Here is a 26,035-nt window from a genome sequence, read left to right on the forward strand (position 1 = left end):
GGCGGAGGTGCCTTCCCGGGAGAGCTGGATCCTCTGGCTTCAGACCCCGACCGAGGCTTGCAAACCAGCATCTGTTTCCACCTGCAGGGCACCTTCCAGCCCTCCACTGCCCACCACCCCTTCTCTCAGCAACTCCATGAAGTTCACGAGACTGCGGCCCTGGCTTATTAGTACATTGTTTTGGTTATTGGGCAAAGGGCCAAGAAAAAAGTGGTGAGATTATATTGTACATCTTCCATGGCGGGCCAGGGGCAGCAAGGCCCTTCCTGGGAATCAGGAGGTGGGGACAGTGGGAAGAAGGACCCAGTAGCCTCAGAGGGCCATGGATGAAGGGAACAGCCGCTCCGAGGGGCCCAGGTCTTCCTCTCCGCCCATCTTCCTTGCCTTGCCTTGCGCCTCTTTCTAATTCTGTACTCAGTAATCTGGACCCTTCCCATCCCAGTCCCCACCCTTGGGAGTCCCTGTGTTGGGTCACCAGAGTCATCACAGGGACGAGGTACCCGCAGGTGTCGGACATAGTGCGGAGGGGATGGCCCTGGCAGACCAGACCGGAGCTTGTATTTTTTTCCTGGAGTCAGTGTTGTACAGTGAAGTTCAAGATTTCAGCAGCCTCAGTGCTGTGAGTGTGGAGGGGCCGATGAGGCTCAGCTGGGTGTGGGCCTCTGTAGTGGGAGGGTTGCTGAGCTTGGGGAGCCTGCTGCTCTACAGGAAGCCAGAAGCAAGTCTCCTCATGTCCACAGGGAGGCGTTACCTCATCTCTCAGCTTTTCTTGCTGGAAACTTGACCCCGAGAGATAGCCTGGGTAGAGGCCCAGGCCTGTGCCGGAGACCTACAGGAGTGTCTTTCAAGAAAAATATGAACCCTGGCCGGTTTGGCTCAGTGGATAGAGCGTCAGCCTGTGGACCAAAGGGTCCTGGGTTCGATTCTGGTCAAGGGCACATTGCAGGCTCCTCCCCGGCCCGGGCCCTGGTCGGGGCACATGCAGGAGGCAACCAATCAATGTGTTTCTCTCACACCAATGTTTGTCTCTGTCTTTCCCTGTCTGTTCCACTCTCTCTAAAAATCAATGGGAAAATGTCCTCGGATGAGGATTAAAAGAAAAAGAAAAGAGAAAAATGTGAGTGTAAAATAACCTGTTTACAACGTGGAGCACTGCCAAAAGCTCCTAGAAGAATGGAGAGGCCCGTGTTCGGTTTCACAAAGGAAGCATGCCCTGCTGAGCCTCCAGCTGGAAGACCTGGACTGGGTCCCCTGCTGGGTCCAGGTGTGGGCCAGCTTAGAGCTCAGGAGATAAACAACCAATACTACTTTTTAGTAAGTGAAATTTTTAACAAAAAGCATGGAAATCATGGTATTTTTTAGGCTGTGAAGTAGAGGAACCCACCAGAACAAATGCAACAGCAAGGACCTGGAGATCTGAAAAGCCATCAGAACTCAGTAAAAAGTTACTTCTGTGCTGACTGTTTTTTGGCTTTCCTGCCATCAGGGACTCTTGCAGATAAAAGAGAAACATGCTTTGTTAAAATACTTGCAGTTTCACTTGAGGTGGAGGTTTGGGGCTTCTCAAAATTTATCTTGAACAAGAATTTTGGCAAGAAGGTTACAGTAGCTTTGAGAAGGGAAGCGGGTGGGTGTTTTTTCTGATGTATTGCTTTAGGTTAGGTTGATGTTGTGGCCACTTTATTCTGTGTTTTTCAGTTTGGCATCCTGATAAGGTTAAAAAATAACTGTTTTTTAAAGACATGCTGATTTACACTGTCCAGATTATTATGACCACCTGATGTTTGTAGGCAAATTAGCTATAATTTCGCGCTGAAGTTGCTAGAGGGCCAGATCATTATGAACATCTGAATAGCACAACATACCTAAGTATTGTTGCTGATCAGGTTCATCCTATCATGTTGATGGCGTATCCCAATGGCTTCTTCCAACAAGACAGTGCGCCATGCCACGGTGCTCATATTGTGCAGGAGTGGTTTCAAGAACATGAGGGAGACTTTACCTTGCTTAGGTGGCCCCCACAATCACCAGATCTCCATCCAATTGAGCATTTGTGGGACGAAGTTAAAAGAGCCATCAGGCAGCTGGTTCCACAGCCATCAAATCTCACAGAACTGGACAGTGCTATTCATCAGGCATGGTGTCCGATTCCTCGCATCACCTTTCAACATCTCGTGGAGTCAATGCCAAGAAGAATCGCCGCAGTATTGAAGGCAAAAGGTGGCCCAACAAAGTACTGATGGGGTGGTCATAAGAATCTGGCCACTCAGTGTATAGCTTAATACAGAAATACTTTCTCTGGTCTCTGATTTCTCTTCTGCAACCAGCACCTGCAGACTCATCTCGGGAGAATGAGTGCTTTCTGGCCACGCGCTCCCCCAAGGGCAGTCATGGTGCTGGCTGCCTGTGCGTTCTCCCGAGCAGTTCTTTATGCGGAGCACTAGTCTTACCTGCGGCACAGAAATGGCGCCTGCTGCGCTGTGGTCCTGCGTGCCTCCCTCAGGTGTGGCCCTCAGAGAGCTTCTGCGTCAGTTCACACGGGGTGGCCCATCCCTTTGCCTGCTGGGGGTTGTCTAGTGTAGAGGCTGCCACAGTGATTTAAGAGTTCTGCAGTCTTTCTTTATAAACATTCCTCCATTGAGTAACTGGCTACTTGTTTTGCTCCTGTAAAAATACATCGTAGGAGACGCCTGGAGTCGGAGCTGTGGTTCTCCGTGTTGCTGGCCGTTACCGTGGCTCTGCAGGCCTTCTCCCTGGTCTTCCTCTGCGTGTGGAGGCCGGTCCCTGGGCTGCTGGATGGGGCCCTCGTGGGTCTCAGTGTTCCCCTCGCCGTGTCCCTTTCCTCCTGTGACTGGCTGTCCTGCTTTGTGTTTGTTTGGGGTGAGTCCATGGCTTCCTATGTAGTTGTTTCTGTTGTTGTTTTAATAGCATTGCTGGAATAAAGTTCACATGCCATAGAGCTCACCTCTTCCAGTGTACAGTGGTTTTGGTGTATTTAGAATAGTGCTACCTAGCATCACTGCTGTCTATTCCAGAATGTTTTCAGGACCCTGAAAAGAAACTCCGTGCCCATTGGCAGTCACCCCTCACCCCCTTCTCCCCCGCCCAGCAATGACTGCTCCACTTTCTGTCTGTATGGATTTGCCTCTTCTGGACGTTTATGTCAGTGGATTTACACATGATGCGGCCTTTTGTGTATGACTTCTGTCACTCACCATAATATTTTCAAGGTCTATTCATATTGGAACATGTATCAGTACTTAATCCTTCTTCATGGCCAAATAGTATTCCATTGTTTGGCTGCACCACATTTTGGATTATCCATTCACCAGTTACTGGACATTTGGGCATTTTCACTTTTTGATTATTGTGAATAATGTTGCTTTGAACTTTCATGTACAGGTTTTGATAGTTTTTTAAAACCATTTTTAATATAGAAAGAGTACTTACAAGTCATTCAGAAAAATGCGAGTTAACTCAACAATCAGATGGACAAAATGCTGTGTACAAAAAGGCAATGGCGGTTTTCTCAACGAAAGGATCAGTGCTGTGTATTCTGAAGGGCGTGCCCTCTGAAAGCTACTATTTTACAAAAATGTGGAAGAATATTAATTGTTGACAAAAGAGCACTTTGGGTTGGTTAAAGCTGGTTAAAGAGTGATGTGCAAGGATTAGCAGTGTGAGGGGAGTTTTCTGTGGCTCGCACCGTGGGCTGTGCATTCTGAAGGAAAGTGTCTTTATTCTTTATGCCTTTCCAACACTCCCCAGTGTTGTGCATGCTTCGCCTCCCACACGCGTGCGTTTAGTCTGAGCATCATAATGGTTCTTGCCTCGGAGGCACAGAACACTTCAAACACAACATATTCGGATAGCTTGCTGAGAGGACAGTTGGAACTCTGTGTTTGGGATTCCTCTGGGTTTCATTTGTTTTCACTCTTCATCTTTTGTATTTATTGATAGTTTTGAGTACTTACTTGTAGACATTCAGCACTACTGTATCTTTTCCATGGGAAGAGTGACTGCTTGGCCACAGGTGGTTTTCCTTGTGTAGCATGAGGCCTGGACACTGACAGCCTGTGAGACGAATGCTGCATAGAACATGCAGGTGCTTTCATGTCATTGTTTACAGAAACCCCGCGTCCTTGTTGGAAGTTCATTAAGTGGTGTCCATCTGCGAGCCTCCAAATTCCATAGACACTGAGCCGTCGGAGTAGGTTCCTTTGTCTGACTGGTACATAAACTCCTCCACCCGGGAACCTGCTCCTGTGTGTCTGTCCAGGCGCCGTGCACAGGGTGCGCCGGGAAGAGCGCTAGTTGTGGGTGCGCTGACCCGGAACGTCAGGAAGAGCAGCAGTGACGGAACAAAGTGTCTGTCCAGAGAGCAGCTGGACGCCGGGGAGCAGCCCGCCCTGGCTGTGCCTGCTGCATGTGCGCGCGCGTTCCTGAAGGGAGGGCAGTTACTTCTCAGGGGAATGTCATAGGGGATGGTTAGGTAAATCAGCATTCTTGTAACATTTTGTAAGAAAGGATAAAAATGGGAAAAACACCCTTTTCTGAGCCCTCATGTGGTGTTTCTTTTCTCTGGGTTCTGCTGGAAGGCTGTTGACTGTGTTTGGTGCCAGGACCACTTGACTGGCTTGGTGTAGCTCTGTTTCTAGGAAATGTAGTGGGGTGGGAATTGGGTTGTTATTTTAAAAATCTGTATGAAATTATTTAATTTTATTGACTGTCTCATTAAGAGTTATTGAACACCCCACCATAGAATGTTTGTTTTTAAGGTCATTACATGTAGAAGTCAGTGGTTTAGTACTTACAGTCATCAGCCTGTTATTTGGTGCTTTTTATGTACTTATTTTGTTACCTCAACCTCTCCCCCAAATAAATTACACTAATGCTGTAGCAAACAGGTTTATAACGTAGTTTACAAGATACGATAAAACGAATTTTGCTCGGTAAGTTTCACTATGGTAGACATTGTGGGTAGTAAAGGGAAGTAGTACTATATGGTTTTGGTACAAAATGTAGGTGGAGAGAGTGAACATGAAACAGTGGAGACCTTGAGAGTGTTGAGGTGTGTCTTCCAAATGATAAGGGCAAAGAAATTCAGAGAAAATCAAAACCCCCATTGGTTGGGCAGGATTGGGGCTGCAGGGTCCTGACAATTAGGCGCACAGCATCGACGTTGGAGTGAACGGTCTGAACGACGGAACGAGTTAGGTGTGTGTGGAGCTCCTGGGGTAGCCTTTTAAAAGAGCGGGGGGGGGGGGGGGGCAGAGTGTTTGGGCGGTCAGGGTCTGGGAGGCCTGGCGAGCTGAGGTAGTAGCTGAGACGCATGATTATCTTTTTATTTTCAATACAGTAGCAACATGGGCACGATTTTGCGGGGGAAGTGTTCTTAGCCAGTGGTAGACAGGAAGAGATCCCCGTGATGGATGGTCAGGAGGCGGCTGCGGAAGCTCAGGGATGGACCCTGAGCCCTTGTGGGAGGGAGAGCAGCAGCAGTGGGCGGGAGGACCGCAGGCCAGTGGCTGCTGAGCGGGTGAGGAGAGGGCAGAGGGCGTCAGTGCAGAGTGGCGGACAAGTGAGTGAGGGCTTGCTTCTCCCTGAGTACCCGGGAGGTTCGTGTCACCCGCAGAAGATGGGCCGTGCGTGTCACACAGGAACCTGAAGCGGTGGTGGCTCCAGTTGAGTGGCCCGATGGGTGGCCGGGACGTGGTTCTGGGAAATAGCCAGTGACTTGGGACCTAGAGGCAGCCTGAGGGTGTGCGGCGCCAGGGACCGCAGGCGCTTGGCGAGTCTCCGGGGGGAGCGGGAGGGCAGTGAAGGAGCCTGAAGACAGGAGAGGAAGTTACGGAACATTTAGGTCTGAGAAGCCTGACTGAGTCATTGGACCTCAATTTGAGTAATATTTTAAAAACCTAGTTGAAACAAGCAGTAACACATGTTTTGAACAATTGTTTAAAATTAATTATGAAGGTCTGATCTGATTGGGTTCTGGACTCGAGGTGTTCCGTTCATCTCCACTCTCGCTAGATGGCTGTGCTGAGGAGACAGCAGCGGATGATAAAGAACCGGGAGTCGGCCTGCCAGTCCCGCAAGAAGAAGAAGGAGTACCTGCTGGGGCTGGAGGCGCGGCTGCGGGCGGCCCTGTCCGAGAACGAGAGGCTGCGGAAGGAGAACGGCTCGCTGAAGCGGCAGCTGGACCACGTGGTGTCAGAGGTGAGGGCTGCGGGCGCCGGGCTCGGGGCAGTCCCTTTCTTTCTGAAAGGTCAGTAGGGAATGTTGCATTTCAGATTAAGTTGGAAAAGAACAGTGTTAGGAAAGGGGGCACGGTGAGCCCTGACCCGTCTGCACGAAGGCTTCTGAGTGTGCCCACCCTGCGGCCCTGGGCGTCACCTTCCCCGCCTCCTCAGGCTCCTTTCCTTGTGCACCTGCCCAGGCACCGCGAGGGGCCCGGCGCCCAGATCGCGGGTCTGCCCCGAGGCCTGGTGCTCCAGGGCCCGCAGGGCTGTCCCCAACCAAACGCACCTCTGCCTCCGCCGGGCTGCTCTCCTGTCTGTCTGCCTGCCGCCCGGGAGCAGCCCATTGCATGACTGAAACGGTGCTGGGGGGACAGGGACCGACGGCAGGAACCTCTCAAGGGGACGCAGACTGGCTGACTCCCCATGGGAGGGCGAGGAGGTCTCTGCTCCTGTCGCAACAGTTTGCTCCCCTTTGAGTCCTGTTTGTTGTTGAAGCATTCCTATACCTGAGGAGGAGCGCCCTTCTCTTCGATGTTCTCGGTGAGGCTGAAGTGTAGTCTAATTGTACTTCATGTGGTCATTTCTCTAGAACCAAAGGCTTAAAGTCCCTAGTCCGAAGCGAAGAGCCATCTGTGTGGTGGTGCTGTTGGCGTTTGTCTTCCTGAACTACGGACCCATCAGGTGAGTGTGTGGTCATAAGCTAGAGAAGGATGGATTTGTTTTATTCTCAGAGACGAGGGAGAGGAAAGGTTGGTTCCTCTGTCTCTTCTTTGCCAAGGTCTGGATAGAGTTGGTGATTTCTAGTGAAGGAAGCGTAAGTTATCAAGCAGATTGCTGGGGAAGCAGAACAGTGAAATCACTGCCTACTGGCCCCGTGACTGCGTTGTCTTAGGCAAGCAGCTGAGTGTCTCCCAGCCTCAGTTCCCCGCCCTCAGGTGGGATAATAAGAATGACTCACCTGCCTCTGTGCTGGGGGCTCGGGCATCAGTGCTGACGTGGCGCTAGGCTAGCCCACTGCCCAGCGAGAAAATCAGCAGCGAGACCGGTGGTCCCGGTTCCGGTTGTGCAGGCTTGGAAAGGTGGGCGAGAATCTGAGCATTTGTGAGCATCCCAGCGGATGGTACAGGGTTTCAGCTCAGCACACGTGAGAAGCACTGCTTTGAGGTTGGAGTCAGAAGACAAGTTCAGAGCGATCCCAGAGGTCATCTCAGATTCCCACCTGCTGTGGCACATCCGACACTCCCCCCCCCGCCCCCCCCCGCGCCCCCCCGCGCCCCCCCCCCCCCAGCACCCTGGCGTAGGGGTCAAAGAGAAGTCAGCAGGGCCATGCTTCCGAGGCCCATGCCGCCCTAGGAGGAGAGGCGTGCAGGGTGTGTGCAGGCTGGTGTGATGACTAGGTGCTCGGACACTTTGGTTGAAGGGCAGTGATAAGGGAAACCCCACAGAGGAAGCTGAGTCTTGAGGCGTGGTAGCAGTTTGCCAGGTGCCACGCGTGGGAAAGGCACACCAGGCATGTTAAAGGCACAGCGATGAAGTGGTCTTGCACTTTCAGAAACAGTGACAAATTCACTGCCTGTGCACGTGGGCGCGTGCAGGAGGGAAATCGGGCTGGAGGTGCAGGTGGGTCCAGGTGATGGGCCTCGGGCGCTGCGTGGACAGGAGAGGCTGCGCAGTCAGCATGTGTGCTGGGAGGAGCTCTCGGGTGGCATCTGGAAAGGACTGGACTGAGCAGAGAGCACGTTTCTGTCCCCAGTGCCCGAGTGCTCACCCCGCGGCTCTCTGCGCCGTGTCTGGGCCGCCTCCGCCGATGCCACCTGCTCTGCCTTTCTCTCCTCCACAGCCCCACTCACCTCCTCACCTTGGCTGCGTGGGTGCTCACTCCCTCATGTATTCAGACACCCAGCGGGTCCTTCGGGAGCGCCACTGCCTGCCAGGTCCTGAGCAGGGAGCCAGGGGTGCAGGCGCGCAGAAATGGCTGGAGTACGAGGAGGAACTCCTAGATGTCACGGGAGAGATGGGCGTGCTTGTGGAGGAGCCCAGGAGTAACAGTGACTCTGACAGTGGCTTCCGATGAGCCAGCAGACCAGAGCTTTGCTGCGGGGCTGGGGGGTGGGGGTGTTGGGAGCCCTCGTGAGTCAATAGTGATTTGAAAGAAAAGGGAGGAACCACCGTCATTGAGTGAAGTAATGGTCCCCCGGCTGCAGAGGGGCGGAGTGGGGGAGGGGCCGGGTCTCACTGCCACAAGCAGCAGCCTGGTCCCTATGGGAGGAGAGCCGGCTCCACTGTCAGTGAGGTCTGGGTGGGAGACAGGGACAGAGCAGAGGGGAGGTACGAGTGGGACCAGCGTAGGGTGGTGAAGGCCGGGTGTGGAGGGGAGGGGTCAATTGGGAAAGAAACAAAGGGGATATCTGTAATACTTTCAGCAATAAAGGTAAATTGAAAAGAAAAGGAGTGGGACAAGTTTAAACACTTGCCTCCTGAGGAGCAGCCCCAGGAGAGGGGAGGCGGTGGTGGAGGGGAGACACTAGGAATCGTTCAGATCTAAGTTCAGATCTAAAAGCGTGTTAACGGCTTAGAACAGGGGTGGGCAAACTTTTTGACTCGAGGGCCACAATGGGTTCTTAAACTGGACCGGAGGCCGGAACAAAAGCATGGATGGAGTGTTTGTGTGAACTAATATAAATTCAAAGTGAACATCATTACATAAAAGGGTACGGTCTTTTTTTTTAGTTTTATTCATTTCAAACAGGCCGGATCCGGCCTGCGGGCCGTAGTTTGCCCACGGCTGGCTTAGATCTAAGAGAAGCAGCAGTGAGAAGAGCTGGAAGGAAGGACGGAATCAGAGCATTGACAGGCTGGGGCACCTCCAGGTCCCAAGAAGGAGACAGGAGGGGAACTGGCCCTGAACTCACACGAGCAGGGACTGCTCCTTCCCGAGCAAATTCACACACAGAGAACTCGAAGCCCCGGGACAACAGCAGCGATTCTCCACGCGGAGCCGTGCCCTGAACCTGACGTTGGGATGGGCAGTGTTTCTGTGTGGACCGCTGCTGTGGCCTCTTCACTGAGGCTCCTGGCAGGGGGGCGGGGGGGGGGGCGGTTGGCCAGGGGAGCAGGAACCCCAGTGGAACCCGGCTTGTGCCACTTGGAGGATACTGATCGAACACTGCCCACATCTGTGGCCTTTTGCAGGCAAGTGTAACTATGTTTAATTGGCGCAGAAACTGTAGGCTTTTAACAACAGGTTGTGAGTTCTAACTGAACTTTCCTCAGGTGTCACAAAACTAAGTCTGGTCAGACAACGAGATTTAATCAGATTTCCAAAGCATTTGACATGTAGGAACCTGAACTCTCCAAATAGATCACATCGCCATATAAAGTTCATGTTTCAGATGCTCAGTGCGGAATTGAATTTGTGAGCTTTATTGCTGTGGGTCCAAGTGAGAAAATATATAACCCACAAGTTTGGCAAATATGGGTATGCCTTAGGCAACATTTCCTGAAGGCATTTGGTGATGAAATGTAAATACATCTTACATCGAAAGGGAGAGTTTTGTGGAGGTCATGGGCAGCATCACTGACTAGTTTGAAGGTTTGGGTTATGAATAGTCATGCGGAGGAGAGGAGTCACCAGGCTCAGGGCTAATGCTTTCTGGCTTATTGCTGTGCGGGTGGTGAAGGAGGCAGCGAGCTGGTTTTGGCATAGGGTTCCAGGATTGGGCGCTCCGGGTGGCCTGAGAAATAGTGACTCTCAAATGTGCATAACCCTCTCCTGTGTAACTCATTGGGGTGGATTCTGTGAGTATTAATCCTGTTTTATCCTTGAAGGAACTAAAATGTAATCCGGGTCTCTCGTAAAAAATTAACTTGAAAAACCGCCTTCTCTGGACACCATAAAGTGTTTTCCTTCCACCCTTCTGCCAGAAGCCCCGAGGACTCTGCTTTTGGCAACATGGTGGCTCGAGGTGCAGAGCAGCCCGGCAGTGCCGTCCACCAGGAGGCCTGGGGTGCGGCCGGTCAGAGCACTGGTAGTGCCTGAAGGGAAGCTGGGGAAGGGCTGCTTGGAGGCCAGAGCAGGAAGGTCACGTGAGCCCGACGGTGAGCCTGCACTGCAGGCGGTGCTCATCTTTCAGGGGTTTCCTGACCCTTCTGGCCTAGAGTCCAGGAAGGAAAGCTCTGGAACCAGACGAGGTAGGAAGTCACAGCTGGGCCCTTCTCCTCCCCACCCCATGGAGCTGGGGCTCCCAAACAAGGCGGAGAGTCCTAAGAACCCAGCTGGGAGTTGGCTTTGGTAGAGTGGAAAAGCGAAAGTCTCCCCCAGGAATTCATTACCAGAAGCCTAACTTGTGCAGGCGTGATCCTGGGTTTATACTCCTGGTGTGACCGCCAAAACAAACCCAAAGTGTGTGTAGGTGCCCTGCCCCCTTCGGGCCGTGTTCAGAGCCTTGCTGACCGGGTGCTCTGGAGGTGTGGTGTCCTTGCGCTCTGTGCTGATGTCTTTGATTTGTAAGCTCTGTGGTGGTTTTCGTTTGTCTTCATGACCATTTTGGCGTTAGGCAAGTTTAACTCGTGCTCCAGACTCTGATGTCATTGTCATTGTCAGATTTGTCATTGTCAGATTTGCTGAGATATCCAGGAGGTGGGCTGGCGGGGAAGGAGCGGCATTCATTTGAGATGCTTGTAAACTATTTCTTTGTGGAAGGAAGTTGAATTAATTTAAGAAAAGTGGGGGGTGTAAGGGAAGAGAAAGGGAAAATAGATTAATGTTGATGGAAAACAGAACTTCCAAAAGGTTCTGTCAGCAACATAAAGTTTGACCAAGAACAGCTTGTGCTGAAAATGTTTCCTTCTCTATAAAACGGGACGATTGAGAGCTGCTGGAGACGCAGGTCTGCACTCACCTGCACTCACCTGCGATCCGTTGCTTATTGCCAGCTTGTTATGTGCTGAGCTGTGTTAACGGCTGAGTAATGGTGGGGGCTATAGCTTTGATCACAAAAGTTGGATGTTTTATTTTCCTTGCCTCCCTACCAGTCGGGGTGGCATTTTTGGTTTCCATCTGTGGCTGTACGTTATAGTCACCAGGGACTCTGACCTGGGGGATCTGATGGGATGGGCCCGGGTCCCTGGTGTTGAAGGCACTCTGTCCCTCAGGTGGCCCTGCAGTGTGTCCAGCCCTAAACTGCTGCAGAGGTTGGTCTTTCGTTCTTCCTATACGTTGGTAGGGTAGTTGGTAGGGCACTTACGCAGTGAATTAGATTAAATATAGGAGAAATTTTACTGGATCGCTAGACAGACTCTGTAGGTTTGTCTGTAGAACTGAGGAAGTGCCTGACCTCCGTTTGGGACAGAGCAGGAGCCCAGCATGGCCTGAGCGAGGGACTTCCTCGCCGGGGCGGCCTGGGCGGACCTCTGTGGCAGGTGTCAGCGCTCTGCTTTACGGCCCCTGTAGTCGTCGCCCTTCCCACAGACAACGAAGCGACACCTGCTGGAGGTTTGAAACATGCTAGGTCTTCAGGATGTGGCGAGAGGTGGGGGTTGGCTGAGCCTTCTTCTCGCTCGTTCTCGGGGGGGGGGGGGGGGGGGGGGGAGGTGCTGCCCCCGGTGCTGCCCCCTCCCAGGTCAGAGTCTGTAGTTTGAGACATCAGACTGGGAGGAGGAGGGGGAGTCACACTCTGTTTTCTTAGGAGACGGTGTTAGGAGAGGTGACCACGCAGGATGTGGCGCTGAGTCCGATTGTCTGGAACTGGGTAGAAGCGGTCTATGTTCCGTGTCCCATGTGTTTGTCCGCTGCCTCTTGTTTCACAGGAAGAATTCTAGTTCTTATCCTGATGAGCCTGTCCCCAAATCTGGCTGCATTTCTTTTTTTCTTTTCGTTTGCTGAGCACAGTTTGTGTGTGATGTCACTGTTGGCTGTGGGTTAAGTTACTGTTGTAACTTACATGTCAAAACTCAAACCATCAACTCTACATGGTTTTGTTCAGCCAGATTTTAAATGAAATCTAATCCAAGTTCCTGGCCAGCAGTACCGCCCACATTATCACAGTGACGAGCAAACGGCAGGAATGCAGCAGTCCGCGCCGTCGCGGGCAGCCCTCTCCGCGTGCCTTTGCTCCCGCGCTTCAGAGGGGTCAGCAGCAGTCGCTTCCCTTTCCTTTTAGCCTCGTAGATGTCATCCTGGGTTTTAGAATGTGGCTTAGCGTCTACCAAGGGCAGAGCTGGGCTGCCTTTCTGTGCTTCCGCCTTTGTGTGAGTATGTGTAGGAGGCTCCTCAGGAGTGTCCCTGCTTTGTCACGTGTGTGCAGCCGGCTCATCGGGAACGTCTGTGCCGGTGTCACCTGGCGCTCGGCTGTCTTCTCCCCAGACCCGAGTTGCTGTGACGGAGGGAAAGGCAGCTGAGTGAGGACCCTCCGTCCTTCGCTCACTTCCTTCTTTGCCTTGAGGAGTCGGTGTGCTCAGCGACGAAGGGAGACATTGGGGGAACTTCTGCCGCCTTCTGTCTGGGAAGAGGGTCAGTGGAAACTAGGTCGGATGAGAAAACTGTTGAGTGTACGTTGGATCCTTTGATATTTTCTTAAGACCACAAATCTCTGTTCACACAGATGGGCCCGTCCGTGGTTTGCTGAAGTGGCTTCCCAGCGCCGTGCTCAGGCCCTCGTGTCTGCCGGCGGAGCCCCGGGGAAATGCAGGCCTGGCGGCGCGGGATGCCCATGCTCCCGGGGAGGGGTCCAGCGAGCCTGCGGGGTGCAGGATGGCGTTGAGTGTGTGAAATGTACATGCAGTCATTACACATTGCTCTAGCTTCTAGATGAGTGCCTTTAATGCCTTTTTTTTTGTCTCCAGGTTTGAGCTGTTTAGTTATTTCAGTTCCCATTTGACATTATTTCAAGTGCGTCACCATGAATGTCAGCGAGAGCTGTGTGCTGTACGCTTAGACTTCTTGTGTCTGTGTGTCCTGAACACACACTGGCACCATGTCCACAGCCGACATGTCTCCGTGGAGCTGCAGTGAGGGAAGTACAGATACCTGTGTGCCTACGTGGCTCCCAGCCCTCTCACCAGGTTCTCAATAAGAGCTCACTTGCTGTCATTTTTCTTTCCCATTTTTTGTGTGAATTTAAAAATGAGAGATAAATGGAAATAAAACAGGAAAAGAAGATGAATAAAAGGGAAAATATGCAGACTAATATTCATGTTCATAGTAATTATTATTGATAACTTGTATTCTAGAATGATACAGGTTGGCTGTGTGTTGGTACCATCTGTGCTGGGTTGGTAGAGGTTTTTGTGTGTTTGTTCTGGTAAGCTATTATCAAACTCTCACTATGCATCAAGTACTAGTCTATGGACTTTATATAAATAATTTCTCCCAGGACTAGAAGGTGAGCGTGACTGTCCCCACGCTGTAAGCAGCACTGAGGTCACAGCTGGTGTGTGGCAGAGCTGGGGTTGATTCACAGTCTCTGGAGCCCTCGCCGCAGCCACTGAGAGCAGCAGCTGCTCGCCAGAGAAGTCGGTGTTTACAGACAGAGGAGTTGGGGCAAAAATCCAGTAATTCTGCCCGTTCCCCTAGCAGTTAGGATCGACTGTGAAAGGAGAAAACATTTATCTTATGAATTGACTGGACTGCTGTACAGGCAGACCTTGGAGACATGGGGAGTTCAAGTCCAAACAGTGTTGACACTGCCCTGTAGTTTGTTAAGTGTGCAGTGATAGTGTTATGTCTAAAAACCAATGTGCCTGCCTTCAATAAAAACACATCTTTGCTCAGCAATGCTGACCGTCCCCGGAGCCTTCGGCCAGTCAGTCTTTTTGCCAGCAGCGGGTGCTGCCTCGATGGTGATGGCTGCGGACTGATTGGGCAGGGGTTGCTAAAGGCGGTGACTGTGACCATTTCTAAGAGTAAGACAGCAGTGAAGGGGGCCATGCCGCCTGACTCTTTTTTCACAAACGATCTCTCTGTAGCACGAGATGCCGTTTGGTAGCGTTTCACCTACAGAAGAACTTTACGCCAAAGTGGGGCCAGTCCTCTCACCCCTGCCACTGCTCTTCCTCAGCTCAGTTTACAGGAGAGTCTAAATCCCTTGCTGTCATTTCAACATCTTCACGGCACGACCACCAGGAGGTGCCATCCTAGGAAACCACTCCCTTTGCTTGTCCAGGAGACACGCCCTCCTCTGGCTCACTCATGCCTGGAAAATGGTGCCACACCGTGCTTGCCGCAGGTGCCACAACCTTCAATTTAAAACATGCAGAACCTGCCAAGTGCCAGTAAGCAAAGCGCGATGGAACGAGATATGGCAGAAAATGTAACAGAGGAGAGCCGGCGCGCCAGCTCTCACCGCCTTTCCGACATGTGGGACGAGAGGGCGTCGAGGACTTGTGTGTTAGGGGTCTGTTGCTCTGTAACCCCACCCGAGCTGTAAAGGCTTAAATCAGCAGTCCTCTGCCGAATACAGCACCTGCAATTTGGGGAGGCTCTTCTTTGCTCCGTGGCGTGTCACCTGGGGTGGCTCAGTTGGAGCACCCACTTTCATGAAGGCTGAGTCCTCATGGCCAGCAAGTGGGTGCTGGCACTCAGCAGCCCTGAGTCAGGCTCTGGGCCGGGGGCCTCGGGGTCTTCATCTGGGCCTCTGCACGCTGCTGGCTGTGTTCACAGGGTGGTGTCTGGGCTCAGGAGTGAGCACCACCTGGGGGAAGGAAGACTGCTTGCTGTATCACCGTTCACTGGACGAGAGAGAGAGAGAGAGAGAGAGAGAGAGAGAGAGAGAGAGAGAGATGAGGAGAGGCTCATTTCGGGGCCTGGTGACCCTGGTGCTGGAAACGGCAGCTTAGAGCAGTGAGCACCGCCTTTCTGACCTCACGGACCACCAGTAGCCTGTGGACCACCGGTTGGCGACCCCTGGTTTAGAGGATTGTGGGTTTATTGTTTTTTTTGTTGTTGTTGTTAATCCGCATCTGAGGATATTTTTTACATTGTTTTTTAAAGAGAATGAAAGGGAGAGAGGAGGGAGTTGGGGAGGGGGAGAGAAATATGGATGTGAGAGACACATTGATTCCTTGCCTCCTGCATATGCCCTGACCGGGGCTGGGGATTGAACCTGCAACTCCGGTATGTGCTCTTGACTGGAAATCGAACCCAAGACTGGCTGGTGCGTGGGCTGACACTAACCACTGGCCAGAGCTAGAGGGTTGGTTTTTTAATCTTGAGTTGAAGATCTATTTTTTCAGTCATGCTTCTGCTTCTAGTAAATTACCCCAGCACTGCTGGCTGCAGAAGTCACCTGTGAGCCCTCGGTGGGCAGAGAAGCAGCTAAGGTTTGTAGAATCCCCCTGAGAATTCTGTCTTTACCTCAGTTGTAGCGAAAGGTCACATAATTTCCCGTTCCTGGATCTGGAGGTGGTAGAGTAATGAGATCACTACCGGTCATTTTCAGTTTGGGGTGAGTCTTCCTAAAATAAAGATCTGGATTTTTCTCTTGGTGTGAGGTAGAATGGCACAACGAATTCATTGATTTGTTGTTCAAAAGAGTAAAAAGGAATGCATCCTATGGGCTGGGCATCCTCTTAGAACAAAGCAGGGGTCCCGTACTCCTTAACTTACATTCCAGTGAGGACAGACAGTGACTTAATACAAATAAATGATACAGCTGTAAACTGTTAGCAGAGGGGTAAAGTAGGCAATGGTTTTACCAGGCTGAGGGGTTGCTGGAACTATAGTTGCAAGTAGTGATCGTCGTGAAGTGGATGTTTGAGCCAGCCAAGGCTTCAAGGTGAGACGGCTCCCCGGGGCATGTGGGGAGGGGCCTTCCTGCAGCAGGAACAGCCAGGCGAGGCTGGGGCCCGTGTGCAGCTTGTGAAGGAAAACGACTCCCATGTGGTGAGGGGAGTGCGCAGGTGGGACGAGGCCCGGGCTCCAGTGCAGGGAGGAGTCAAGGACAGGAGGCCTCTGTCCTTGGAAGGCCTCCCAGGACGAAGTGCAGAGCCGCCACAAGGCCGAGCAGAGGGGCACGGGACGGTCTGACCGAGGTCTCAGCAGGCCCTGCACTTGGCAGGTGGGAAGAGCAGCCCCGCCACTCACTCCTGTGCCCTCTTTGGGACACATGGACCTTTGGACCTTTGAAAACCTGTGAGATACTTGTTTCCCCTGTTTTACACGTGCGGTGGGGGCGGTGGTTCAGAGCCACACCTCGAACCAGGCCTCTGGCTCCGGGTTCGGTGCTCTCCCCGCTCTTCTGCGTTGAGCCGGAAGGTCAGCCTCACCTGTGCTCAGAGTTCATGTGCGGCTCTCAGGTCAGCAGCAGCGGCCAAATGTGGGCTGCTTTGGGGAACGAGCGAGAACCAGTTTGATTCTTAACTGCTGTGGTGGCTGGACTTTAAACTTTCCTTGGCTGAGCCATAAGAAAACTGGTTTGCAAAGGGCGGAATAGGTTGGGTTTTGTGCTGTGTTTTGCTCAGCTACTTGGTATTGAAATTGGGTATCAAATCATATCTTAAGGATTAAGTGGCTTCATAAATAATCCAAAACAGTTGTTGGCTTTTAGCATTTCACAAATGAAAAAGAAAAGTAACAATTCTTATAATACTTTTCCAGACCATGGGGGAAATTGGAATTACTTGTATTTTATTAATCTATGCACTCCAGACCTGTTGGCCCGTAACATGAACAAGTTTGTTGGTATGAGGATTGTTTTGTGGCTTAAAACTGTTGTGACTCGGAGAGAAACCAAGATGGCGGCATAGGTAAACACTGGAAATTGCTGCCTCCCACAACAACTTCAAAAATACAATGAAAAGACAAAACGGACATCACCCAGAACTACAGGAAGGCTGGCTGAGTGGAAATTCTACAACTAGAAGGAAAGAGAAAAGCACACTGAGACTCAGAGGAGGTGCGGAAGTAAAGTGCAGAGGTACAGAGGTGCGCGTGCGGAAAGGAGCTGGCACCTGAGGACACGGCTGTCTTTTTGAATCGGGAGGGAGTCACAAGCCCCCGACTGCTCTGAACTCCGGTTCCGGGAAGTCTCTGAGGACCCAGGACTCATACAGGGAGAAACTGGACTGTCTGGCAGCAGGCAGAACTCGAACTTGAGGGTGGCTTTCCCTCAGAGGTGCTTGCAGCGATTACCATGACACTGAGATGCGGGCCCCTTAGGGCAGGGCTGAGGATCAGCCATAGCTGCATGCTCTGCCCTTTGATTCCCTGAGACCTCGCCCCACCCAAGCTGGGCAGAGGCTTTTGCATATGAATGCCCTGGCCCTTTGCAACCTGAAAATTACCTAACAAATTGCAGCTGGGCCAGACAGACCCAGAACTTCCAAGAGAACGCCCAAGGCCCCACAGCAGCTTGCACTGCTTCACAGCTGGGCCTCATCTGGGCACCTCCAAACCCCAAACAAAGAAGAGGAATCTGCAGATCTCTTCGTAGCTCCTGCTGGGTAACCTCAGGCAGAGGCAAAATTAGCATCTCCTTAGATCCAAGAGCCAGTGTACCCAGTGGTCAGAGTGGGACCATCCAGATTACAACTCCTCAGATCCATAAGGGACACACTCAGGGGGCAGACTCAGTGAGCACCAAAGCCCCATTGAAGCAAGTCTTGCCCCGGAAGGGTGTCTTCAGCACAGAAGTTCTCCCACTACAGACACAGCTGATTCTCACTGCCAATTGGCCTGGAGGTCAATTCCTCCCAGTGATCCTACAACAATCAAGGCATAACTACAACAAGACTGTGCACAAAGACCACAAGGGGGGTGCACCAAGAGTGTCCACCTCAGGTAACTGGGGAGGCTGAGCCACTGGGCCCTACAGGACATCTAGCACACAAAACCACTCTACCAACACAGGGAAGCATAAAAAATGCGGAGACAAAGAAACAGGTCACAAATGACAGAAATGGAGGAAAGCAAATGACTGGATATAGAGTTCAAAACCACACTTTTAAGGTTTTTCAAGAATTTTATGGAAACCACCGATAAATTTAGTGAGACCCTGGAGGATATGAAAAAAGACCAACTAGAAATTAAGCATACACTGACTGAAATAAAGAATAATATACTGAGATCCAACAGCAGACAAGAGGATCCCAAGAATCAAGTCAAAGATTTGAAATACGAAGAAACAAAAAATACCCAACCGAAAAAGAAAAAAGAATCCAAAAATATGAAGATAGTGTAAGGAGCCTCTGGGACAACTTCAAGCATACCAACATCAGAATTATAGGGGTACCAGAAGAAGAGAGAGGGCAAGATATTGAAAACCTATTTGAAGAAATAATGACAGAAAACTTCCCCTACCTGGTGAAAGAAATAGACTTACAAGTCCAGGAAGCGCAGAGAACCCCAAACAAAAGGAATCCAAAGAGGATCACACCAAGACACATCATAATTAAAATGCCAAGAGCAAAAGACAAAGAGAGAATCTTAAAGTAGCAAGAGAAAGACAGTCAGTTACCTACAAGGGAGCACCCATACGACTGTCAGCTGATTTCTCAACAGAAACCATGCAGGCCAGAAGAGAATGGCAAGAAATATTCAAAGTGATGAATAGCAAGAACCTACAACCAAGATTACTTTACCCAGCAAAGCTATCATTCAGAATAGAAGGTCAGATAAAGAGCTTCACAGATAAGAAAAAGCTAAAGGAGTTCATCACCACCAAACCAACATTATATGAAATGCTGAAAGGTATTCTTTAAGAAGAGGAAGAAGAAAAAGGAACTCTTACCATTTGCCACAGCATGGATAGAACTGGAGAGCATTATGCTAAGTGAAATAAGCCAGTCAGAGAAGGATAAATACCACATGATCTCACTCATTTGTGGAATATAATGAACAACATAAACTGATGAACAAGGACTGATCCAGAGACGGAGAGGCATTGATTGGACTGTCGGGCCTTGAAGGGAAGGTAGGGGAGTGTGGGGGTAAGGGGGAAAGATCAACCAAAGGACTTATATGCAAGCATATAGACCTAACCAATGGACACGGACAATGGGGCGGGTGAGGGCATGAGCGGGAGGGGTGGGGGGGGGTAGGGGGTAACGTGGGGATAAGGACACATATGTAATATCTTAATCAATAAAAAATATATATAAAAAAACTTTTGTGACTCTTGTGGTTCTGAGGAGTAAAAAGCAGCATGTTCTGGTCCTAGAGACATTCTGTTTTCCTCGTATTTATTAAAGATACTGAACAGACCAGAGTTAAGCTAGTCATGAAGTGTTTGATTAGATTGCCTTGTTAGTATTATGAACTGTCACCAATGAATGTATGACCATTACCCTAACCTTCCTGTGACTCCGAATCATCCCTTTGCATTATTGGACACTTAATTTTCCCCAAATTAGCAAAAGGGGACATCCAATGATGTAAAAACACTCATGCTAAGAATCTAAAAGTCCACACCAACACTAATTGTCTCATATTCTTTTGTCTGTTGTTACTCAGATGGTTAAATTAGTTTGTGTGGCCATTTCTTAGGGTTCAAGCATTTACAGCTTTTTGAGCTTATCCTTAACTTAGCTTAAGAGAAATTTCATTTCAGTACATAAAAAGTACAGCGAATGGAGGCCAAATGACAAAAGCAACTTAAAAAATAAGTGAAAAACTTTAAAAGATTCTTTGTAAAGTTTCTTGCTATATAACCTTTCAAAACTATATCCTGGGCCAATGGGTGGATAATGAAGGTGAGACTCAGGCTGTTTGGACCCTAATTTTTGCCTGTCACTGACCCTTGCTCACGACACTTTGTTGACTCTGCAGTGAAGTGTTGTGAAGTTCATTGGGTGAGAGCTGAGCCCTTTGGCTGAAAGAGTCAAGTGATTGCAGTAGCCGTGGGTAAGGTGTCGTCAGGAATTACCGCGTGGGGAAGCGGCGACCACTGTCAAACAGTCAGCATCAAGCTGACTCCAGCAGGTGCGGCTGCTGGGTGGTGCGAGGGTCCAGATGAGATGGAGTGGACCCAACTGGCCCCTACTCAGGGCATCTGCCTGTCACAACTGCAGCTGAGAAGGGATGTGCTGGATCAGCCATCAGTACAAGGGCTCTTTAAAACTTCCAAGTATTAATCACTCTGTACTGACTTAATTATTAATCATCCATACACCATGCAAATGGCCACTGTGATTGTACCTTTCCTCGCATTTGGAGGCAAATGACTGTTTCTTAGGAACCACAGGCCCCCACTGCCCTCCTCCCCAGCTTTCTGACCCTCCCCTCCTCCCTGAGGTCTGGTCTCCCTCCTCCGGTGCTTCCCTGAGGGTTATAACCAATGTGGGTTATGTGCCTGGGGAATCGAATCAAGCTCACCTGCATAGTAAGGTACTGATGAGCCAAGTTTCTAAGCCAGCCGTGGGCAAACTACGGCATGCGGGCCGGATCCGGCCCGTTTGAAATGAATAAAACTAAAAAAAAAAGACTGTACCCTTTTATGTAATGATGTTTATTTTGAATTTATATTAGTTCACACAAACACTCCATCCATGCTTTTGTTCCGGCCCTCCGGTCCAGTTTAAGAACCCATTGTGACCCTCAAGTCAAAAAGTTTGCCCACCCCTGTTCTAAGCCCACGATTAATGGTTTAATGTGTTAGAAGTGTTAAAATAATTATTGCAATATTTGGTATGTGTGTGCATGTGTATGCGTGTGTATTTGTTTGCCTCCAAATACTTTAGGCCCATCAAGAGAACGTACATTGATGAATGAAAGTATTATGGGTAGAGCGGCGACAAAGAAGTAAACAAGAAATTTTATTTATTTATTTATTTGTCCATTTATCCTCACTTGAGGATACTTTTTCAATTGCTTTTTAGAGAGAGTGGAAGGGAGGGAAGGAGGGGGGTGGGGAGAGAGAGAGCGAGAAAGGGAGAGAGAGAGATTGATGTGAGAGAAACACATCAATTGCCTCCTGCACTTACCCTGACCCAGGGCTGTGGGATCCAACCTGCTACTGAGGTACGTGCCCGTGACCAGGAATTGAACCCATGACCCTTTGGTGCACGGGCCGACACTCTAACCATGGCATGATGTGGACACACTGGCCAGGGCTTAAATAGGAAATTTTTACACATAAATAAAAATAGAAGTATTTGCTAAAATAATTTTTGTTAGCTTTATTTAGTAGCCTGCTTCCTGGGATTGTGAAAGGCTAAAGCATTTGGATCTTGATATACAGAGTAGTTCTCATTTCATTTGAAGGATCTCCTCATTGGAGAATTTCTGATTTCACTTATCTGAGTTTAGAATTTGCTTCTGTGCATGGCATATTTGTTTCTACGTGTATATATAGCAATATGAGTATTGAAAGGATGTAGAATACTGACCTTGTTTAAACAGCCTATAGATAAGGTACTTTTATACCTATAAAGTTCATTTTCAGATTTGGTTTTCATATGTTCAGGGTGCTGGGCTGTAGGTCTGACCACTTCAGCGTGCTGTTCTTGCTCTGTGCCCAGCATTCCTGCCGTGTGCTGGGACCTGCGCAGGGGCTCCGCTGTGCTTCAGAGTTACATGTAGCATGTGTGCATATTTTTATTTACCTCTTGTTTTGCATTTTTAAACATTTAGCATGTTGGAACAGGATTCCAGGAGAACAAATCCTAGTGTGAACCCTGCAAATCAAAGGAGGCATCTTCTTGGATTTTCCGCTAAGGAGGCGCAAGACCCGCCTGACAGCGTCATCCAGAAAGACAGCCACAGGTGAGATGGCGTGTGTGCTGAGCCACTGCAGTGAGGCTGCAGCAGGCCGGGTAGCACAGCTCACCCGTGGGCCACTGTATGCAGTTTAATCAGGAGAGTAAGCGGGCACAAGCCAGGCGTGCATTTCACTCACTGTTAAGATTGGTTCTAGGAGCAAGTTTGCTTTCTGAAACCTTTCCCTGTTTTAGAATTCTTGTAGAGATGTGCTCTTAGAGTCTCAGTTTTCCTGCACTGGTATACATCTTGAAACACACACAGTATATACATTAAATTATATGTGATGACTTTAACATAGTTATGTTATTTACTGTACTAGAGGCCCGATGCACGAATTCGTGCATGGGTGGGGTCCAGCCGGCCTGGGGGAGGGGCCGAGGGTGATTCGCCGGCTGGCCCGCCCTGGATCAGGGTGTTGGAGATGTGCCCACAACCAAGGTACATGCCCTTGACCGGAATCGAACCTGGGACCCTTCAGTCCAGGCTGGGGGTGGAGGGCCAATCAGGGCCCAGATCAGGCTGGTTGGCTCCACAGTGTAGGTCATAGCCACCAGTCATTCTGGTCATTCCGCCTTTCTGGTCACTGGGCTTTTATACATATAGATTTTACACATATAATGCATCTAATTGCTGCTGTATCATCTTCCCTGCATGTGATGTGATGTGGTGGAATGATGTGGTTAAACCTATTTTTAATTATTAGACAAAATCATTCTCGCTTGTGTATTATGATCTTTGTTGAATTTTCCTCCTTTGTTACAATTTAATACTGTCTTGGTAAATTTTCATGTAGCTTTCCAATAGTAAAAGACATAATTTTTTGGAAATAGAATTTCTACATTATGTTAACTAGAAGTTAACCACTTAGTGGAGTTAGTGACATTTTCAGAGCTGTAAACTTTTCAGTAAGCATTTCCCTGTGTTATTTGGAATTTTATTTCATTTATTTATTTTTTAAAATTTTATTATTATTATTTTTTAAACGGAGCCAGGTCCTTGACTGACAGCAAATGACTGACGCTTGATGGCCATTGACCTCTCTGAGGTGGCACCGGCCAAGGCCCATAGGGAGTCCTGCTGATGGTCACTGTTACACCCACACCACTGAGTGTGATTAGTTCCATGGTTCTGCAGGCTCTTCTTTGTTTAGCCTTCTTGGGAAAATGCTAGCACTCATTTATTCAGGTGTCTGTGGTGTGTACAGTACTGTGCTGTGTATGGCTGAGGATCCAGAGAATGGCATGGTGGTCACTGCAGCGCAGCAGAAACGTGACAGATGCCACCGTGTGGAACATACAGGAATCCTGACTTCTGACCCCTGAACAGTGGCCCTGGCATTGCTAGAGTTTCACAGTGTCTTTTTTTTTTTTTTAAATATATTGTATTGATTTTTTACAGAGAGGAAGGGAGAGAGAGAGTTAGAAACATTGATGAGAGAGAAACATTGATCAGCTGCCTCCTGCACACTCCCCACTGGAGATGTGCCCACAACCAAGGTACATGCCCTTGACCGGAATCGAACCTGGGACCCTTCAGTCCGCAGGCCGACGCTCTAGCCACTGAGCCAAACCGGTTACGGCTTCATAGTGTCTTTAACTTTACTAAGTAATCTCTCCAAGTTTGCCACACATGCTCTGCGGTTTCGAGTTCTGTTGTCTACATGAGATACATCAAAGTGACATTTTTAAACTTCATGGTCTTTAGATTTATGAGAGTTGTGTCCCTTAGGTATGTGTAGCTTGTTAATTAGATACTTGACGTCACAGTCAGGTGACCTTTACAAGACTTGTTTCACACCTGTTGTCCACGTTGGAGCAGGTGGCTCCCAGAAAGGCGTGCTCAGGTCACCCTAGTTCCACCTGCAGGTCTTGATGACTTCCAGGTAACTGACAGTTTTCATGGTAGCACATGAAATGCAAGCCCTCTCTCTGACCCCACCAACATCACCATTGCCTGTGCGGAGTAGGGTTATATAGGTCGTGGTTAAAAATGAAAGAGATTATAGATTTTCTTGCTACAGGCAAGTCTCTTGAAATATTTAAGATTATTATTAAGCAACTTGGGAGATTTAACTAGATATCAGTTCAGTTAGTTGATGTCCTTGCTTTTATCATTATAAATGCTGAGCAAGAAATACTGAAAGTTTGCAAAACTTTTGAGATATGAATTTGTTTTTAACAAAATTTTAGGTGTTTTCTTTGTATTCTGCCAGGACACTTGTCTCCCTCCCTTCCTTCCTTCCTTCCTTCCTTCCTTCCTTCCTTCCTTCCTTCCTTCCTTCCTTCCTTCCTCCCTCCCTCCCTCCCTCCCTCCCTCCCTTCCTTCCTTCCTTCCTTCTAAAATCTTTATTGTTGAAAGTATTACATGTATGCCCCCTTTTCCCTCATTGACCCCTTCTAGCCCTCCTCTGCCCCATGCCCCAGGTCTTCACCACCCTATTGTCGGTGTCTATGGGTTATGCATAAATATATGCATACAAGTTCTTTGGCTGATCACTTCCTACCCACCCACTCTCCCCTGCCTTTCCTGAGATTCCTCAGTCTGTTCTATGCTTCTATGTCTCTGAATCTATATTATTCATCAATTTATTTTGTTCATTACATTCCACGTATGAGTGTGATCATGTGATACTTGTCTTTCTCTGACTTATTTCCCTTAGTATAATACTCTCCAGGTCCCTCCGTGCTGTCCCAAAGGGTAAGAGAGCCTTCCCTTTTACTGATGCATAGTATTCAATAGTATAAATGTACCATAGTTTCTTTATCCACTCATCTACTGATGGGCACTTGGGCTGTTTTCAGATCTTTGCTATTGTAAATTGTGCTGCTATGAACATAGGGGTGCATACATTCTTTCTGATTGGTGTTTCGGGTTTCTTAGTCCTAGAAGTGGGAGCACAGGGTCAAATGGCAGATCCACATTTAATTTTTTGAGGAAACTCCATACTGTTTTCTGTAGTGGCTGCACCAGTCTGCATTCCCACCAGCAGTGCACTAGGGTTCCGTTTTCTCCACATCCTCGCCAGCACTTGTCATTTGTTGATTTGTTGATGGTAGCCATCTGACAGGTGTGATGTGGTACCTCATTGTTGTTTTAATTTGCATCTCTCTGATGGTCAGGGACTTTGAGCATTTTTTCATATGTTTCTAGCCATCTGTGTGTCCACTTTGGAGAAGTGTCTATATAGGTTCTTTGCCCATTTTTTAATTGGATTGTTTGTCTTCCTTTTGTTAAGTTGTATGAGTTCCTTATGTATTTTGGATATTAACCCTTTATCAGATGGATCATTGCCAAATATGTTCTTCCATACAGTGGGCTCCCTTTTCATTTTGTTGATATTTTCTTTTGTTGTGCAGAAGCTTTTCATTTTGATGTAGTCTCATTTATTTATTTTCTCCTCAGTTTCCTTTGCCCTAGGAGATGTATCTGTAAACATATTGCTATGAGAGATGTCTGAAATTTTGCTGCCTATGGTTTCTTCTAGGATTTTTATGGTTTCCCGAGTTACATTTAGGTCTTTTATCCATTTTAAGTTTATTCCTGTGTATGGGGTAAGTTAGTGATCTAGTTTCATTTTTTTGCATGTATCTTTCCAATTTTCCCAACACCATTTAAGAAACTGTCTTGCCTGCTTTGTCAAATATTAATTGAGCGTAATGGCTTGGGTCAATTTGTGGGGTCTCTGTTCTGTTCTGTTGATCTATATGACTGTTCTTGTGCCAGTACCAGGCTGTTTTGATTACACTGGCTTTGTAGTATAACTTGATATCTGGTATTATGATTCCTCCAACTTTGTTTTTCTTTCTCAAGATTGCTGCGGCTCTTTGGGGGTCTTTTTTCTGTTCCATATAAATTTTTGTAGTATTTGTTCTAGCTCTGTGAAATATGCTGTTGGTATTTTAATAGGGATTGCATGGAATCTGTAGATTGCCTTGAGTAGGATGGACATTTTAATGATGTTGATTCTACCAATCCATGAACACGGTATATTCTTCCACTTGTTTATATATTCTTCTATCTCTTTTTTTCAACATCTTGTAGTTTTCCAAGTACAAGTCTTTTACCTCCTTGGTTAAGTTTATTCCTAAGTATCTTACTT

General features: G+C 48.9%; 1 protein-coding gene across 3 annotated transcripts in view; it reads left to right on the forward strand.

Annotated features, from left to right (window-relative positions):
• The window catches only part of ATF6 (activating transcription factor 6), a 143,535-nt gene that overhangs the window by 38,339 nt on the left and 79,161 nt on the right, over positions 1-26,035 (forward strand). For all 3 annotated transcript variants that reach the window (XM_036342270.1, XM_036342272.1, XM_036342273.1), the window contains 3 exons: positions 6,034-6,219; positions 6,832-6,923; positions 21,808-21,939. In XM_036342270.1, the coding sequence (XP_036198163.1) occupies positions 6,034-6,219; positions 6,832-6,923; positions 21,808-21,939 (410 nt within the window). The remainder of the gene's footprint in view (positions 1-6,033; positions 6,220-6,831; positions 6,924-21,807; positions 21,940-26,035) is intronic.

The sequence above is a fragment of the Myotis myotis genome, unplaced genomic scaffold (assembly GCF_014108235.1).
Source record: "Myotis myotis isolate mMyoMyo1 unplaced genomic scaffold, mMyoMyo1.p scaffold_m19_p_18, whole genome shotgun sequence".
Taxonomy (NCBI): Eukaryota; Metazoa; Chordata; class Mammalia; order Chiroptera; family Vespertilionidae; genus Myotis; species Myotis myotis.